This window comes from Chanodichthys erythropterus, chromosome 5 (genome assembly GCF_024489055.1).
Source record: "Chanodichthys erythropterus isolate Z2021 chromosome 5, ASM2448905v1, whole genome shotgun sequence".
In the NCBI taxonomy this organism is placed as follows: Eukaryota; Metazoa; Chordata; class Actinopteri; order Cypriniformes; family Xenocyprididae; genus Chanodichthys; species Chanodichthys erythropterus.
In genome coordinates, this window is record NC_090225.1 from 31230698 (window position 1) to 31251500 (window position 20803).

General features: G+C 38.6%; 1 protein-coding gene across 1 annotated transcript in view; it reads right to left on the reverse strand.

Annotated features, from left to right (window-relative positions):
- Positions 1-20182, reverse strand: part of nrxn1b (neurexin 1b) — a 105841-nt gene extending 85659 nt beyond the window's left edge. Inside the window, exons 1-4 of the mRNA XM_067386892.1 lie at positions 20066-20182; positions 19144-19981; positions 6492-6518; positions 3988-4017 (exon numbers count right to left, since the gene is read on the reverse strand). Of these exons, the coding sequence (XP_067242993.1) occupies positions 3988-4017; positions 6492-6518; positions 19144-19840 (754 nt within the window). The 5' untranslated portion in view covers positions 19841-19981; positions 20066-20182. The remainder of the gene's footprint in view (positions 1-3987; positions 4018-6491; positions 6519-19143; positions 19982-20065) is intronic.
- Positions 20183-20803: the final 621 nt, after the last annotated feature.

A 20803-nucleotide genomic window follows, 5' to 3' on the forward strand; every position in this document is an offset into this window, starting at 1 on the left:
AATGGAAAGCATGGGTTGCACCCAAATCATGCTCAGGGTGGTACTCTAGGTGAGGTCCACCAATCATAGAAGTTGTTCTTACCACAATGTTTTATATACACTGATCAGACATAACATTATGAGCACTGACAGGTGAACTGAACAACACTGATCATCTCTTCATCACGGCACCTGTTAGTGGGTGGATATATTAGGCAGCAAGAGAACATTTTGTCCTCAGTTGATGTTAGAAGCAGGAAAAATGGGCAAGCGTAAGGATTTGAGCGAGTTTGACAAGGACCAAATTGTGATGGCTAGACGACTGGGTCAGAGCATCTCCAAAACTGCAGTTCTTTTGGGATGTTCCCGGTCTGCAGTGGTCAGTATCTATCAAAAGTGTCCAAGGAAGGAACAGTGGTGACCCGGCAACAGGGTCATGGGTGGCCAAAACTCATTGATGCACGTGGGGAGCGAAGGCTGGGCCGTGTGGTCCGAACCAACAGACGAGCTCCTGTAGCTCAAACTGCTCCAGAAGTTAATGCTGGTTCTGATAGAAAGGTGTCAGAATACACAGAGCATCAGTTTGTTGCATATGGAGCTGCAGAGCTGCAGACCAGTCAGGGTGCCCATGCTGACCCCTGTCCACCGCCGAAAGAGCCAACAGTGACACGTGAGCATCAGAACTGGACCACGGAGCAATGGAAGAAGGAGGCCTGATCTGATGAATCACGTTTTCTTTTACATCACGTGGATGGCCGGGTGCGTGTGAATCTCTTACCTGGGAACACATGGCACCAGGATGCACTATGGGAAGAAGACAAGCCGGCGGAGGCAGTGTGATGCTTTGGGCAATGTCCTGCTGCTGGGAAACCTTGGGTCCTGCCATCCATGTGGATGTTACTTTGACATGTACCACCTACCTAAGCATTGTTGAGACCATGTTCACCCTTTCATGGAAACGGTATTCCCTGGTGGCTGTGGCTCTTTCAGCAGGATAATGCTCCTGCCACAAAGCAGAAATGGTTCAGGAATCGTTTGAGGAGCACAACAACGAGTTTGAGGTGCTGACTCCAAATTCCCCAGATCTCAATCCAAACCCAACTTACAGGACTTAAAGGATCTGCTGCTAACATCTTGGTGTCAGATCCCACAGCACACCTTCAGGTGTCTAGAGGAGTCCATGCCTCGACGGGTCAGGGCTGTTTTGGCAGCAAAATTGGGACCAACACAATATTAGGAAGGTGGTCATAGTGTTATGCCTGATTGGTGTATGTTTGCAGTCATTCCCATGTAATTGGTAATTGGAGGGATTATGGGTATTGCACTTTTTATTTTTCCCAAAATTTAAATCAGACTTTCCAACGGCTGCTTTTTACTTCCTCACTGAACTGCTTGTTAAGAGTGGCCAAGATAGCAAATTAAGGTATGTTTTATAAGGTATGTGTTTTGTTTGTGCATAACATACTGCCATTAAATTGGAGTTGGACTGAGAATTGTTTCCAAAGATTTTTGAAAAACATTCTTTTGTATGCATAGAAATGTTGAATTTACAACACTGCCCAGCAATAATCGCTAATAAATGTTCTTTTGTTGTTAAATAATGTTAGTAAAGAGCCTACAAACATTAATACATTGACTTGACTAATAGTGAAATATAAGTAGGAAGCCAATTCAGAAATGATAATTACCTAACATGTATTAAATCTCTGAGTGAGCGATGCATACCTGACAGCAGACCCTCTCCTTCACTCTCGCCTCTCTGTTGGTTTGTCTGTGTGTCAGTCGGTGTTGTTACCTGAATTCTGATCACGAGCTAATGCAATCTCTGTGCCCAGTTCGCTGCTCTTTGGTTTACCCTGCCTGGTTTGTTCCTATGCTCCATTCAGACTATCGGCTATGGATTTGTTTGTACTGTTAGTGACTGACTTCACCTCTGCCTCCCCTCTGGTATCTTTGCTAGATTGAGACCGTCTTCCCAGCTTTGACCAATGCCTCTTTTGATCATTCTTATGTTTCTCTGCCAGGTTGTCAGTCCAAGAGGGACGATCACCATCATTCTGAGCTTTCTGAGTTCCCTAAGCACTTCCCTTCAGGGGAATCTCTGCTGCCATTCTGAAGTGCGTTCAACTTCATCAAGTGGACGAGTGAAGTTTATATGGACAGACCCTTGACCCCTCGATTTTGACTGAGCGAGCGAGTATTATCATATGTACACTTTAGTCAGCACCATAGACCACAATGCAATACGACTGCGAATTGTACTAAATTTACACATAAGTGATCAAGGGAGACTGTACTTGCTGCAGCCCGTAGCATGACGTACTGAATTAAATCTGATATGCAGTGGACTTTGACCGATTCAAAAGATTTCATTACTGATGTCAATCACAGTGCTTATTGCTAGCACAACGCTACAACAAATACTAACCCCTAAAACCTACCCTACAACCTTGACCTGGTTTCATAAAAAATCATGGGTCCACTATTTATCAGATTTAATCCAGTACATTAGCGCAACACAGGCTACAGTGGGGACATCTTGGATCAAGGACTTAGAGCCTTCCATTTTAACCCATTGCAAGGGTTTTGCCAGTAGTGGGCAATGACGTACATCCAGATGAATGATTTTCCAAAAAAGTTTCTGTCAAAATCATATGACTCATCATATGGTTTTCCGGCCTTGATCCTTACGCACAGAGATTGTTCCAGATTCTTTGAATCTTTGGATGATATTATGCACTGTAGATGATGATAACTTCAAACTCTTTGCAATTTTTCTCAGAGAAACTCCTTTCTGATATTGCTCCACTATTTTTGGCCGCAGCATTGGGGGAATTGGTGATCCTCTGCCCATCTTGACTTCTGAGAGACACTGCCACTCTGAGAGGCTCTTTTTATACCCAATCATGTTGCCAATTGACCTAATAACTTGCAAATTGGTCCTCCAGCTGTTCCTTATATGTACATTTAACTTTTCCGGCCTCTTATTGCTACCTGTCCCAACTTTTTTGGAATGTGTAGCTCTCATGAAATCTAAAATGAGCCAATATTTGGCATGACATTTCAAAATGTCTCACTTTCAACATTTGATATGTTATCTATATTCTATTGTGAATAAAATATACGTTTATGAGATTTGTAAATTATTGCATTCCTTTTTTATTCACAATTTGTACAGTGTCCCAACTTTTTTGGAATCGGGTTTGTATCTTAAAACTCATTCTTTCCTTACTTCCTTTCTTTCTGCAACGTGTGTGAATGTGTATATTTGTGTTAGATTTTAATTTGTGTGTTAGAATCAATAAAGTCTCATATATATTGTTATAGAGAAGTGTCTTGTGTTATGTGCTTACGAATTTAATGTCTTTATCTGCCGATCTATGTTACCTTGCTGATAAATAGTGTTGTTTCACTATAGTTTGAATATTCATATCTGCTACAGAGCTGTTCCCTTTCAGTCAGTCACATTCGACATATGTCTCCGTTCCCTTCTTCAGGGAATGAGGGATACATACATAACCGAGACGATTTTAAGACACGTTTTAATGAACGCTGGACGATTCATTTGCTCGGCCATAAAATAAGTGACTCTTTTAAAATTCCCTATAAATTAATAATTTTCTTTGAGCTAAATTGACCTGTGTCCCTTACAACATGATTGTTTTAAAACTAATTTGAAATAACACGGGCTGACAGCTTCAACAGAAGCGAAGTGTCGATTAACATCCTCGTAGCCACAGTAGGTCTGTCTTTAAACCTTTACAAGTTATCATTAAAAATCAATTTCCCTATGGAGAAAATTAATGGAGATTTTACTTCCAGAACCTGAGTGCTGCGCTATATTGTGTACAGTTATTTCTGAGGAATATTCCAACCTCAGAAGATATTTGCCCCTTATGGAAAAGAAACATGCCTGTTCAGAGGAGAAATTCACATTACAAGTTGTAGTTCACATTACAAATCCCACATTACAAGGATAGAAGTGTGGAAAAGAAGCAGAGGCCATACCTTGATCGCCCATCATCAGGTGTGCCAGACCTTAAAGGAAAACAAGAGTACAGTCAGCAAAGAATATGAGCAGGAGTAAACTGGGACTGCGTCATCAACAATGCTTGAGGATGTGACTGAGGCAAAAGGAGAGGCAATGAATGACTTGAACACAAGAGACACAATTGAAGTTTTATACAAAGCAATAAGCCACTTGAGGATGATCATTACAGTGTAATGTGATGCAGGAATCCCTTATCCATGGTATGACCTCGAGTGGCTAAATGCTTTTTAAAAATGTGGGCAAGAGCAATATGCGAAAAGACACAATGCTCAATGCAAAAATCACTTCTAACAAGTCATATATTTCATTCATCTAACTATGGGCTGTTTTGAACTTTTGGCAGCTTTGAACTCTTATCCCATCGACTCAGCACCAAATCTAGATGAACACTCATAATTCCTATATCTTATAAGAAAGAATCAATACTGTATTTCTGTTTACAGAATCTGTCAGCTCTTCAAACTTTTGGTTGAATCTGCAAGGTCAATTTTGCTTGAAAAAATGTATATTGTTGTGAAAATATGTATCTAATGGTTATGCCATGGTATCCTGTAATGAAGCATAACTTATTTTACAAGGGATATATCACATTTAGATGTTGCAAGAGCACATATATTTTGATTTCGTGCAAACAGATGTTTTATATTTTCAAGTTCTACCTGTAAACAAGAGAAAAAGTACATTTTTCAAATGTTATGCATGAAAATAACTTGTACGCTGATAAACAAATGCCCTGACATACAGTGGGTACGGAAAGTATTCAGACCCCCTTCAATTTTTTCACTCTTTGTTATATTGCAGCCATTTGCTAAAATCATTTAAGTTCATTTTTTCCTTACTAATGTACAAACAGCACCCCATATTGACAGAAAAACACAGAATTGTTGACATTTTTGCAGATTTATTAAAAAAGAAAAACGTCTCGGGTTACGAGTGTAACCTTGTTCCCTGAGTAAGGGAATGACGCAATGGGAACTCTCTGCATTTTGTGTTTGTGAAGCACCTCTGTATCCAACCAATGAGAAGACGTGACGTCAGAGGCGGGTGACGTCACGGACCAGGAAACTATAAAGCATACCTGGAACAAAGAAAGCTAGCTTCTGAGTATTGTCTGAAGCAAGAGCGCTCCAGGCATGAAGGAGGTACAGCAACGCGACGTAGCGTCTCGTTCCCTTACTCAAGGAACAAGGGTTACACTCGTAACCCGAGACGTTCCCTTTCGTGGGAACATCAACGCTACGTCCAATGATGCAATGGGAACGCTGTCCCAAATACGCCATGTCACCAAGTGCCTGGCTGTTATCTTGTAAAACTTTAGCACCTGGAGTGACATTCAAGTTAAGATTGTAAAATCTGATGAAGGTGTGCTGGGATGACCATACAGCCGCACCACAAATATCGTCTAAGGAAACTCCTGACAAAAGAGCCTTGGAAGCAGCCATACCTCTAGTAGAATGAGCTCGAATAGTTAAGGGACATGGGTGTCCCACTGCTTTGTATGCGAGTGAGATGGCCTCGACCACCCACTTGCTCATCCTCTGCTTAGATGCTGGCCCCCCTCTCTTAGGGGACCCATAACATACAAATAATTGATCTGTTTTTCTCCACAGGGCAGCTCTGTGGACGTAAGCATCCAATGCCCTCACAGGGCAAAGCAGATTCTTCTTTTCCTGATCCATGTTTGTAAAAGGAGGCGGGCAGAACGCCTCGAGTATAATGGGACCTGGGACCCTCGACGACACCTTTGCGACATAACCCGGTCTGGTGTGTAAGAAAGCCTTAATCATACCAGGCGCAAATTCTAAACATGACGGAGCGACTGACAGTGCTTGTAAATCACCAGTCCTCTTTAGGGATGAGATTGCCAACAGAAGGATAGTTTTTAGTGTCAGGAATTTGTCTGATACTTCTTCTATTGGCTCGAAGGGAGCCTCAGCTAGCCCCTGGAACACAATGGTCAGATCCCAGGTCGGAGTTTTTGTGCGCGCCGCAGGCCTCAACCTGAGCGTGCCACGAAGGAAGCGCATGACTAGGGGGTCTCGACCCACCGAGGAACCCCCTACAGGACTGTGGAGGAAGAACCCTGTATTGGTAAGCTTCGCCCCCGAAAGCAAACCTGAGGAACTTCCTGTGAGAAAGATGGATGGATACATGAAAGTATGCGTCTTTCAGATCTATCGCCACAAACCAGTCCTCGGACCTGATCTGGGGAATGATCTGTTTGAGTGTAAGCATTTTGAACCTCAGCTTCTTTACAGCTCGATTTAACACACGCAAATCTATGATCGGACGCAACCCTCCATCCTTCTTTGGAACAATGAAGTAGCGGCTGTAAAAGCCCGACATTTTGCTGGGAGGAGGAACCCTTTCTATAGCTCCTTTTTGCAAAGGCGTCGTAACCTCTTGTTCCATCACCAGAGACTGCTCTGGGGTCACCACTGTGGGAAGCCCCCCGTTGAACCTGGGCGGTGTAGAACCGAACTGAATTCTGTAACCCTGTTCTACCATGAGCAGTACCCACTCCGAAATGTTTGGGAGACGTTTTCATTCTTCCACATGTTCTACTAAGGGAACCAGTCTCTCGAGACTGGTCTCTGGTGTTTTTTGAACACTTGGCTTGTCCATCTGACGCGGCGCACTGGCAGACAGACGAATCAAGCACCGACCGACCCTCCTCGGAGGATCGGCGGAGACCGCTGCGCCCTGACGCACACTGGGTGGCAGGGTTGACAAGACGGTCCCCTGAGGGCACCGAGAAGGACCCGATATCCGAATCCTCTCGGAGGGGGCTGCCCTCGAGAGATCCTGCACTAATAATGTCAGGACCTTTTCTTTGAAGCCTTCCGAGAGATAATGACGGTCCTCAGATCCGTCCTACCTCCGGAAGGCATTGCCTGTATTGCCCGGCCTTCTGGCCTTCTGTTGCGCTCTTTGCTCTGAGGAGCTGGCTGTCGGCGGAGGCTGCTCTCGCCCAGCAGCCTCGGGGGGATGAGAGTGGCGGGGAAGAATTTTCTGGAAGGCCGCTGATTGTTTGCATGTCTCCTGAAACCTGTCGACGACAGTTGTAACTGCGTCACCGAACAGGCCAGCAGGAGACAGCGGCGCATCCATCAAGACATTCTTATCTTTGTCCTTGATTTCTGATAAATTGAGCCATAAGTGCCTCTCCGCAGGCCCAGATTAAGAACACATTGGGCCCTGGGGCTATAGCAACACCAAGGGCCCCCTTTCATATGATTGCCATGCCACAGTGTCTTGTACCACAAGAATTTTTTTTTTATTCTTATTATTTTTATATTTTTACAAATTTCATTTTATCAAATCATTTTATATAAGCACAAGCACACTAAATATTCCATGCTATTTAACATATTTTAAAATATATTTAACATATCAAATATTTAACATATTTTAAAATTGCATTGCATATATTGCTGACACAATAATTCTTTCCTCTTATTAACACAAAATAAACTATTTTGAAGAATGTGGGTAACCAAACAGTTGATGGTCCCCAGTGATTTCCACATTATATATAATTTTTTCCTACTATGGAAATGAATGGGGATCAGCAACTGTTTGGTTACCCACATTCTTCAAAATATTTTCTTTTGTGTTCATCAGAAGAAAGAAACTCATTCAGGTTTAAAACAACTTGAAAGTGAGTATGTGATGACAGGATTTTAATTTTTGTGGTGAACTATCCCTTTAAAGGGGTGGTTGCATGCGATTTCACTTTTTTAACTTTAGTTAGTGTGTAATGTTGCTGCTTGAGCATAAACAGTAACTGCAAAGTTACAGCGCTGAAAGTTCAATGTACATGGAGATATTGTATTTTAAAGTTATGGCAGTTTAAAGCCTACAAAAACAGGCGGTTTGGACTACAACGAGCTTCTTCCCGGGATGGTGACATCAAAAACCCTTGCTATTAACATTAACACTGCCCCTGGGAACACGCAACAAAGTGGGCGAGGCCATGTGGCGCAGCATAATGAAAGCGGACGAGTTGTTTACACCGAACGCGAGCTGCGCGACGCGTCAAAAGATATAGAACCCATTATTATCTGTGATATTTTCTACACTGGATGCGGTGCTGAAGACAGTTTCCAGAATCTACACGAGTTTAATGCTGGATTTACACAAAGACTTTTACTGAAAGATGAAGCAGTTCCCACCTTTAAAAGCAGAAGCTGCTGTTTATCAGCCCCAAACTGTAAGTACGTTTTATTGTCTTTTAAACGTAATGTTATAGTTCTGTTGCTATGTTTAATGCATCAAGGACATACAAAGAGCAACTCGTTTCTGCTAGCCAGTTAGCTAAGTTCTAGTGCAACAAACACCAACAAACTTCTATGTTCATAGACAAACAGTTGTTCATGCTATAAATTAAACGCTACCTTTAAAAAAATGCGACTACTCAGTCATGTATTCGGCAACAGTAAAGCTTTAATCAGGATAAAACTGTATATTGAAAGCTAACAAACAGCAGTGACAGCATCTAAACAATTTGACACAAATACTAAATGAAATACCATTCATAAACGTTCTTTAAAAGCTGCGATTGCAGAGGTTCTGCCTGACCCTCTTCATCTGGGTCTGATTCGGCTCAATTTGATACAGCAATATAGGCGCTATTATTTACTTTCCACCTAAGCACGTAACTACGAATGGTAAGGGGCGTGGGGTTTCCGGACGCTTCAGCGAATCACGACAGACTGAGCCAGTTACCAACCTGCTGACCAATCTGAGCACATTGCGTATGTCGGAGGGAGTGGCTTCATAGAAGCAGGAAGTCAAACGAGCCGTTCATATGACAGTGGAAACTGAGGTGTAGAATTAAGATAAAATATATGAAAAATACAGCATTAAAAAAAAAAAACGTTAAAAAATAATGTTAAACTGTGCCCCCAAAACACAATCAAGCCTAGAAAAAAACAAGTTTAGGTCTCTGCGGAACAAAAGAGGGGCGTCTCCCAATTTTGGGGTGTTTTCTAACTGAGAGAGGTGTTTATAACGATCCAACCAAAAAAGTACGGAAGCCGGGATATGCGTTTTTTTAAAGTACGAAAGGCCATTCATTATTATTTTATTAATTTATTGTTTTCTTATGATTACAACTACTTTTTTAATGTTTAGATCCCGAGAAACAATTATGTCGAGATAATGAAAAATAAATAAAATATTGCTGCATGCTTGACTTCCGTAACAGGGAAACTATACGTTTTTCCCGAGTGCCTGCATAGATATATTTTACTATAATGCATTCATTTATTTTGAAGAGTTTGAACTATTTTTACAGGACCTGTAGCTTATAGCTCGAGAGGGCGAAATATATGATTTATGCAAGTTATATTAGCCTACTCCGTTTTTTTTTACTGCTAGTTATTTATTTATTTTATTATTATTATTATTATTATTATTATTATTATTTTGCATAAACTAGCCTACGAATTATAATGACACGGGATGTAATTTTGTCACAATGGCTATATATTTTACATAGACAAATAGTCATTTGTCTGAACTTATCCAATCGGCGTCATTTGGTTGGACATGGGGTGTAAAACTACTATATTGATAGTAAATAGTGTTTTTGAACCAGTAAATATACTGTATATTATAGTATTTACAACACTTTGTTAATTATTGCTACAGCATAGGCTGTAGTACTTTAGTTTGTACTAGAGTTAACTGCGTGTATTGTAGTATAATATAGTTTAAAGAAAACATAGTACAGTATTGGGTAACGTAATTTGTTTATATTACTATAGTTGTTATATTACCACAGCAATAGCCTATAGAATTACCACAACAAATTAATTCAAGTATGGTTCAAAAACACTATAGTACTTTCTATAAATTACTACGGTATTTTTTCACCTCACCTTTTATTAAGGCTAGATCCTTCTTGTGCTACAAGTCTTGTTTAATAATTGATGCTCTTCAATATGAATAACGCAGAAGAGCAGGCACGCGATCAACAGCCTATTTTATTTAATCTCTCGCATGCCAAATTTCACGTGCATAATGTAAACCTTCGTCATAAAAGCTATAAAATATTATATATATTATATAATATTAAAATGACATAACCACCACTGCACTATCAACAGACAAGCAGAGAGAATACGTAGGCTAGACAGTGCTTGTGATATAATTAACTTTAATTTGAAGTGTTTGTTTTTTATAGGCTATCAACCACAGAAACACATGACTGCCTCATATTGTATAAGTATAAGCTTTATATGCATTAATAAGACTACTGACTTACTGACCTTTTGTAAACTTAAAAAAAAAAAAAAAAAAAAGTGTTAACCTGAAATGATGACTCTGAAGACTTTAAACTTTATAATCATTTTTATTGACCACAGACACTGTAGCCACAACCTAACTGCAAAATTAAATCAAGTGACTAACATATACATCAAATAGAATAGCGAATGTTAGCTAATAATAGTTATCGCTAGAAGTGAGTGGAAGATTGCTTGGAGCTTTTTACAACGAGCTAGCAAGCATATTCACACAAAAGAAACGTTAAACAACTGTTAAACAACTTAAACAATACACTTGCATTTATATACAATACATATCTCTTATTGTTTTTCCGGAAATATCCCACTCGATTTGAGCAAATCAGGTAAAGAGGTTGAAAAACACCTATTCCCGTGTGATAACACCCCAAAGTTGGGAACCGCCCCTTTTGTTCCGCAGAGACCTCCTTCTCAAAAAAAACCACGTAACCACCCCTTTAAGGACAAGGGTCCGCATGCTAAGTATTAGGATGCTGTCACTTTAAGACCTGCACGCGTCCCATTTTCTCAACTCACTTCAGACATAACCAACTGCGTTTATGTAAACCTTTTGTGTATTTATGAAGTCCAGTAGTCAGGTTCTTTGACAGGCTTAAGTGTGTGTGCACGCTTTGGGTGTGTATGGGGTCAGAAAAAGCGCATCTCAGAACAGCACACGAATGACATGTTCAACTGGCAGGGCTTCAAAGCACATGCAAATAAAGAACTTTTGTGATTGCGAATAAGTGCAGTGTCCTGTGAGTAACTCTACCGCTGTGTTAACGTGTGATGTGAATGTGTCGAGGTCGAGTTGTACGGATGGATGCACCAGAACTGATAAAATGTGCTTCAAAGGCAGATAGTCGAGACAAGTCACTCGACATTGGTGTTCGTCAAAAAACAGTAGGAAAGTTAATTCGGGATTTTTACACGGGTGATGATGATGAGAGAAAAACACTGACATTCTGAATCCACGGCAATAAAATCAATCGACTCGTCCCTGTAAATGTTGAAAACACCTTACGTTTTCATGAGAAACAATTACCATCCGAATAGGGCTTAACTCGTAATAAAAATAATAACTTGCTGCAGCTGCTATCTCACCTTCTTCAGCGTGTAAAGCACGCAGATCGGCGACGGTGTCGGCGGGTGAAGATAATTGTGAGCTTCCGCTGCGCGCGGGGTCTTCCACTGGCTCGGATGTTTTATGTGAACCGAAGTAACGTTAGTTAGTTAGTTTTGGAATTTTTGCTGTAAGATAAGCATCCATTTTCTCCCTTTCAAGCTTATTTTCCCTTTTTTGCGCACCACTATCACTTTTTTTAATAATTTTGAACACAGCGAGGCTGAAAAAAGCAATAAAGGCCAAATTTCTAGTCTACACGCGATAGTATAACGCAAAGAGGCGTTTTCCGATGTCATGGCACGAACTGTAAAGTGATTTTGATTGGACGGTGATTTATCAGTCAGGCACATTTTCCAATCATTTTTTTCTTGCTATTTTATTAGACACAAATCAACCACCTTTGACTTGTCAATCTCATTTCCTCCAGCCAATCACGGATTGCCTTACGGATTGCATCGAATGTTGCCTCCCCCAGCAGATCAGTTTGGTATGCCTGCAAGATTGACATTGTATGCAGGCATATATATATACACACAGCCGACTCACCCACGTTCCTCAACAGTTTTCTGCATCCCTCCGCCACCCCGTCTCCTCACACTTGCCTGGTTACTATCCTAACCAGAGATACAGGGGGAGTGCTTTCCAAAATTCAGAGCTCGAAGCCCTCCACAGACAGCATGCCAAATAATACGTTACAAATCGGATTATTTGTAAGCATGAACTCATAAACTGATATTACGAGATGCACAGGTGAGTAATGCATGTATGCAGTTTGCTGACAAAACCATACCGACAGGTCTAAAATATAAACACTTATAATAGGCTTACCATTGTGAACCAGTGTAAGACAAAAACACGTTTTGAAAGAAGGAAAGAATAGTTTACCTTTCAAAAAAATATAGCCTAATAGTCTCTAAATAATACTAAAATAACACTGATATGTACAAAAAGAAATGTTTTGTACTAATGCTTATGTATTTTGTATAAGGCTGATGATTGTGGTATAATCTATGCCCGATTTTATGTTTAGTCAAAGATCTGGCCACATGACTTTTCTTATTCTTCTTCATTCTGAATTCAAAGTGTCTCTTTGGCAAAGAAAAATATAAGTTCATATTGTGTGTGTGTGTGTGTGTGTGGTTCATCAGCAACTCTCTTTGATAAATTGTTTCCACAGAATACGGCGAGTCTCTTCTCAGCAGGGTTTCTGTTAATCAATGACTGTGAGGATCAGGCCAAACATTTCTGCATGAACCACATGGCAGTTCAGGGACTTGCTTATTTAAGACTTATATATTGGAATTCATGGCAACACATATCCATCCATCCCCTATCCTATCCTCTGTAGGATCCTCCGTGGGAATGCTGGAGTCTTTCTTTCAAATGTTGCTGAAGAATTACATTGTTTGGTGAAAGAATTATTTGTTATCAATAAGTCATTCCGTTGTTGTTGAAATTGAAAGTGCACTCTGCTATGATGCAGAAATAGCTGTGCCAGTACTGCCCTGAACTACATTCATTTAAATGAATATAGCTTCAAATAACATATACACAGCATAGAGTAAAAGATCAAATTAATCTGAAAGAGAGATGTTGAGTAAAAGTTGTCCATAATGTTGTGATGAGGTTTGATATCTAGAATTACACCAGAGAGCAGTGCATCAAAGTAATTATTTTAGCAAAGAGATTTGCGTGTGAGATATGGAGACAGAGACCCAAATCCTGTAATCCTTTCGTCTGATCAAAGTAATGAAAAAAAGCTTTTAAATCATTTAATGGAAAGGTTGAATTTCAAATAATAAGCAGAATTCTGCATTATTTTTTAATATACTTTATATATATACTAGATACAGCAATGAGATAAACAGATAAGCAATTCATCAGCTCACTGATTTATGGTGAAAGATGTCACTATTGATCTAACTTTTATAATGTATTGGTAAGTAAAATAACACATTATTTTCACAACATAAAAAAACACACAGAATCCCAGTATTATTTCATTTGAGCTCAAATACTCTGAAGGAAAGATAGGCCTACTGGAACGTGATAAAGAAATAAGGTTTTTTCCATGTAAATCTGACAGGTGACAGGACATTTTTTCAATCGCTTGGTTTGTTTCTGCATTGCTATAATGGTGGTTTTATTGTCACATTTGTGTTGCATGTATCATGTCACATTTGAGTCAGCTGACGTAAACAAACATATTCTCGGCTCTTTTTTCATTTAGAGATGGACAGTTTGATTCATTCTAGTGAATCAGTTCATACATATATTACTTGATAGTTGTTTATTTAAAAAAAAAAAGATATTAATCCATAGTTATACATGAATAATGCAGAACACTTCACTATTAGAACAACCAGTAATATATTTTATACTTACTGATCAATTACAATAACAACTAAGTTGTTACATATCACAAAATGAACACATCAGAATAATGCAGTGTTGGTAGTATACAAGCCAACTGGCTATGGGACAGCTATGACAAATGAGACATATGGTCATTTATTGTAATTGGATTTGATGCATCTAATGGCCCAAAGAAATCACAAACCAACTAAACTGCTTATAAGCTGTATAATGATTGAGATCACCATAAAATCATAAAAAAGTATAAAAATAAATGATAAATAATGGCATCTTCAGCTTTTCGTAATAAAAAGTAGGGACTAAATGTTTACTCTGGCGGCAAATTCAGTTTGATTACTGCTTTTTATTAAATTTTGCAATGATGCAAAATGATTGTTCTGGTATTATTCACTGTTAATTATTGTCATTAAAATATGGTGAAGGCACAAATTTAACTAGAGGCAGAATTAAGTGTGTCAGTGCAAAATGCAGATCTGGATTATGGATTTTTATAACCAAAATAAAGAATTGCATTTTGGAATAAAAAAAAAATAAATTAATGCATAATACACTGGTCGCTGTTATAGTAATTGTTATCAATTATTAAATTATGTTACCTATTAATTGAGTTTTCATTGTTATATACTAGTATGTAAGAAGTAATATAAAAAGATGTGGTAACAGTATTAATGGATTATCCTAAGGGTGTGTTTACATGACAACGATCCTTTGTGTTTATCACATACAGACGACAACACTGTAAAAACCATCCCCGTTCACACGCATCAGCGAAAATGACTAAAAACACTGTATTCTGCTGCCAGGCCAGTAGATGGCGAAGTCACTTTATAAATAAACACTACACACTTATGTAATACACATGCGCATGACGTCACTGTTTTCACAAATTTGTGTTTTTCTAGTTTACATGCTATCATTTTTAAAAACTTGCACATTTTGAAACACATTTCACGTTTTTCAGGCCCCAAAAATTCAATTTTTGTATAAATGAATGACCAAAACACATGAATAGTTTCCTGTTTTTAGTTAACAGCGCCATGAAAACAGCCCCTTATATGCTAAAATAATACAAATTTAGATTTAACCCTGATCAAACTCACTTGCCAGTAACTTTCTAGTGATCCTGAAGACCTTGATTAGCTTGTTCAAGTGTGTTTGATTTGGTTTGTAGATAAAATCTGCAGGACGGTGGCCCTTGAGTGGCAGAATTGATGTTCCCTTTCAGTCGGTCGAATTGGGAATCTCGCTAGAGAGACCAGTCTACTTCGAGAGTAACTAAACGAGCCAAAGCACATCGGCACGCGATATTTGCATCTGACAGTCCCCCCTGACACTGTCTGGGTGTCGAGCATGCCGAGGTGGCTTTCGTGGATGAGTCATGCATCCACTGCGGGAAGATAACCATTGCGATGTTGCGGTCGAGACTCCAGTACCTCAAATGAGGTGGAGTCCCCTCTCCTGTTCCTCGTTCTAGTTCCCTTCCTGGCCAAAACCAGGGGTGGACTACTTGGGGTAGCAGCTTAGGTGACCTGAAGATTACATAAGGGCTTCCCAACCGAGGAACCAACCTCCCAGGCTCCCTCATCGCAGCCAGTTGAGCTGCCGGAGGAATCGCAATGTACGATCCATGTACCGAAGTGTACCAGCCATTGGAGCCATTGCCTGAATTCTCCAAGGATGAGGATTCGGCTGTGTTGCCTCCTTCAGGGACAGTCGTGTTGTCCAAGTCTGACCCAGAGCTGATGGCTATGCTTTCCTGGGCCGTCGAGAGGGTCGGGCTCGAGTCCCGAGCCCTCAAGGATGGATGACTGGTTTCTCAGGGCGGGACGCTGAGAACCCATTCTTCCCAGAGGTGCATGAAGAGCTTACTAGGTAGTGGATGACACTTTTTACTGCCATAACAGACTGCTGTCTGCATGTCTACATGCTTAAATGCACTGAGTTGCTGCCTTGTGATTGGCTGATTAGATATTTGTGTAGCAGATGAACAGGTGTACCTAATAAAGTGGCCGGCGAGTGTATATATTAAGCTTTTGTTTGGCAGGAAGCGCTGTGTCTTTGCCCCAGAGAATTGCATTTTTCATTCAATTTCTTCTTTTAAGACATTGTATTTTACACTGCTCAACTGATTGTAGGTAACTAGATACTGAAAAAGCAAGAAACTAGATACTGAAATGTAATGAATGTTTTCATCTGATATTTCATGATGAATACTTTTGTGTAATGAAATATTTTTTCTATGTGCAAAGTCATCTCAAATGGCAGTGAAATGACTAACAGCAGGCAGATGTAAATGTAATCATATGACTGCATTCCCAGAAAAATACAGAAGAGGATCAAAATGGCTTGTATTACCATATACTACTCCTGTCAAAAAACAAAGCCTGAGCCTCTTTTTGAAACACAATAGTTATATGTACAGTATACTAAACCAGTTAGACTTCACTGTGTTACACAACATGATTATTAATGATGGAAAATAGAAATGATAAGAAATTGTAACTTTTACAGTGCTGTGCTGTTCTCTGCCTGAGCGGGAATTAAAATCACTTCAAACTGTTTTATGGTGTTCACTAAAACTTACAATAAGGCTGCGTTCATTAACACTATATGCATTATTTAACAAGAACTTTACTGCATTTATTAACACTTTATTTCAATGGTCCACTTTAGACATTCTGCTGGCTATAAGTAACTTTGCATACTACAATCTTAACTTATTCTAACCAAACAGTTAGTTGACAAGTAGTTACTAACAGTTTAGTAGAATGTCTAAAGTGGACCACTGGAATAAATTGTAACCATTAACATTATCTAATGCATTAGTAAACGTGTTCAGGTGATGATCAACACACCTTTATAACATTTATTAAGTAAAATACAAATATATTAGTCAGGAGTTTGTGCGCTTCTATAGTGTTGAGAGAGAAAACAGGTTTGGCTCATCCATATTCTCATAAATACTGTTTTGAGGTGAGATCGGTGGGAAATAGCAATGCAATCTAAGGGATGAATCTTTTATGTACAAATTTTCTGTTGCTTAATAGTAATAATAAAACATTTATTATTTCTTTTTTAACATTAATGTAAAGTGGAATCGGTTTGCAGGCTCTTTACAAATTAAAGTACTATAATATGGCTGGACCTTATAATGTGAATTTAAGTTTGATGTAAAGTGCATTAAGTCATGAAAACTTCCAATGTTAAAAAACTGGATATATATATAAATGACCAAAAACAAAGATTAATTAATAGAAAAATTAATTTTAGTAAAGATATATTGCTCATTGTTAGTTCATGTTAACTAATGCATGATCTAATGTCAATCAAGTTATACGTCATACATAATGAATTATTTGTTCTTCTTTATATTTTTATGTATTTATTTTATTTAAGCAATGATTTAAAATAGTTTCTATAGAGTTTTTCTTTTAATAAACCCCAAAATTGTGATTTGTGAATGATCTGAATTGATATGAATGATCAATGATTGATTATTTTTAGTCAAATATCAGTGATAAGTGTATTAATCTACTAAGGAGTCTGTGTTCATCAAGACTGCTGCTGGATAATAAAAGTGTGTTGGATGTAATTTACAACAAAACAGCTGCGGCAAAACAAACACAGCTTACAGGTGTTAATATTATTGATAATGTGTGTACATTTTTGGATGACGAGTCTAAATGTCTACAGTAAAACACCTTCCAGTGACAAAGAACGCATCTCTCCTGCCTTTGAACCCACTAAATGATGCTCTGTTCAGTGTTTGTTGACACTATAGTCTGAACAGCTCATCCTGCTCACGTCAATGAACTCAAAACAAGAGACACCTTCTGTAAGAGATTCCAGCGACAGACATGATCCAACCTCATTATAACTCCTGCTGACTGATCCAATCTGTAGCTATTCCATACTTCCAAAAATGACCAGACCAACATTATTAATACTGTACTACATATTTCACTTATCATAGGGAAACAAAATACAGCGTTGTAATTATGAAATGCCACATCCAATTAAATACACTCACATAACTGCTAATTTATGTATAATCAAAGTCTATAATCAATGAATGTAAAACTTGATCTCATCTGTCTTCTTTTACTGCATGAAAGTAAACCGTTGTGCATTGCAAATATCAAAGATCTCTGTGATTTATATAGAGAATAATATTACATTGGTGGTCAAAAGTTTGGACTAATTAAGATTTGTTAAGATGTTTTTGACAGAAGTCTCTTCTGCTCACCAAGGCTGCATTTATTTGATCCTACAGCCAAGCAATAATAAAAAATAAAACCATCTCGAGATTAAAGTTGTTAAATTTCGAGAAAAAAGTCAAAATAAAATGTTGAGAATAAACTCATTAAATTACAAGACAAAACTTGTTAAATTTCAAGAAACAAGTCGAGATTTAATGTTGAGAATAAAATCATCAAATTATGAGAAAAAAACTTGTTAAATTATGAGAACAAATTTTTTAAATTATGAGAAAAATGTCGTTAAATTTCGAGAAAAAAGTCGAGATAAAATGTTGAGAATAAAGTCATTAAATTAACAAATTTATTCTCGTAATTTAACAAATTTTGTCTCGTAATTTAATGACTTTAATCTCGAGATGGTTAAATTTTTTTATTATTGCTTGGCCCTAATCCTCTTCTGTGTGATCATAAATGCAGTAAAAACAGTTAAAAAGTTTAAAAGAACTGTTTATATGTGAATATATTGTACAATGTAATTTATTCCTGAGATCAAAGCTGAATTTTGTAACATTATAAATGTCTTTACTGTCACTTTAATTAATTTAATGCATCATTGATGAATAAAAGTATTAATTTATATATTTTTATTGTTTTATTTTTCTAAAGATCTTACTTACCCAAAACTTTTAGCTTATCATGGTTTTCACAGAAATCTGAAGCAGCACAACTGTTTTCAACATTGATAATAATCATAAATGTTTCTTGAGCATCAAATCATCATATCAGAATGATTTCTGAAGGATCATGTGACACTGAAAGTCACATAATGATGCTGAAAATTCAGCTTTGATCACTGAAATCAATTACACTTTACTATATATTCACATAGAAAACAGCTGATTTACATTATAATAATATTTCACTATTTTTAATGTATTTTTGATCAAATAAACACAGCTTTGGTGAGCAGAAGAGACTTCAGAAACATAAAAAAAATTGAATTATTCCAAACTTTAGACCACCAGTACAGATGTGACTGCAGATGTTTAATAAAAAATGTGTCTTGATTTACAAATGACTCACAGCGTTATCAATCACATGTAATGTTGCTGAATTTCTCACCTTCACTGCAGTCTTTTCCCTGATAGCCGGTTTTGGAGCAGTCACATGTAGGCTCGTCGTTGACAACGCTGCACACGCCTCCGTTTAAGCACATGTGGTCTGAGCCGCAGAGGTCAGCTCTGACCCCGGCGCTGTTAATGACGACAGGCTCAGAACGGTTCACTTTCAAGTCTGTTATCCAGCCCATAAAGGGAGTTTGATCTTTCACAGTGTCCGACGTCAGCTGTAAAGACTCCGCGGGAATCCCGCCTAAAAACAAGTGACTGAAGACAGTCATATCCCGTCGTTTGGACTTAACTTCCACCCACTTTATTTCCCTGTCGACGATGAGGGTGGTGTTTTTGAAGTTCCTCCTAATCGTGACTGAATGCCACTGGTTGTCGCTGATGAAAACATCTGAAAGCACGTCAGCCGGCTCGGCACAGAAAATGGAGAAGCTCAGTCTGAGTTTCCCCTTGTGTATGTGCAGCTCGAGGAAATCGCAGAAGCCTTCGTCGTCAAAGTACACCAGAAGTCCCTTCAAACTCTTGGTTTTCACGCTGAAGCTCATTTCGCTCTCACAGCAAGCGTTCCATGTGGGAAACGAGGCCCACTGTCCCTCAGAACCAGTGAAACTGAGCCCGGCTCCAGCGTCCACGGCACACACGACCAGCCCGATCCAGAGCAGATGAGCGCCGCGCCGCATGTGAAGAATCATGATGCAGACGGTGCTGAGCTTATTATAATCTTAGGATGCGTTCACACTTGTAGTTCGGATCTCTTGTTTTTTTTGTTCTGGACCAAAAAAGAAAATGGTCCGGTTCGCGTAGCGTTCACACTGTCATTTTTAACACCGAAACTAAAGATAAAAAAAACGGCTTTTATGAATATTTTGCGACAGAGGCATTTCAACCTGACATAGTCCTCATGTTATCAACCTTACTTATGTTCAGGATTTTGTTTTATTTGACTGTCTTCATTTGTTCACAGTGTTCAGTGTTATCCATCACTGTATTCCTGAATTTGTGGGATAAATCCTGTTTCAGATGAAGCAGGCAGCAGACGTCATCTCTCAACATATGGCCATCGACACTGGAGAAAAACAACACAACAGTTCAGCTGACATCTTAAGCAGTGCTTCATTTCTTAATTATGAGATCCCCGAACAATGGGAGGCAACAGATCCGGAAAATTAGTGGGGAAATGGAAATGGAACATATCATGAAATGAATTTCAGAATGAAGAGCAGCATTTCAGATGTGATGCTTACTCCGAAGATTATTCCAGTTTTGAATGAATTATTCAGTCACATATTAATTTGTATTGTATATTTTTCTGCAAACGTTTCCATCAGAAAACAACCAAAGTTGTTTTACAGTTTAGTAGAACAAATACTGTTTTACTTACATTATTCCAACAGCCAAATTATATGGATAAGTTTCAGAATTTCTCAGAGTTTCTCTATGCTTGTCATGCGATCATAGTCAAAACATGGCATGGACCACTTTGTAGATGCATTTCCTCCACTTCTTCATAATTATTTTTTTTTTATACATTTAACATGGATATCGCAAGTTACTGACAACATTATTGTTATTTGTACTTAATTTTCCTGAACATATGTACACAGGTATGAGATCGGGTGAGGTTCTGGATCCGGCTTATTCTTATTCTACCTAAG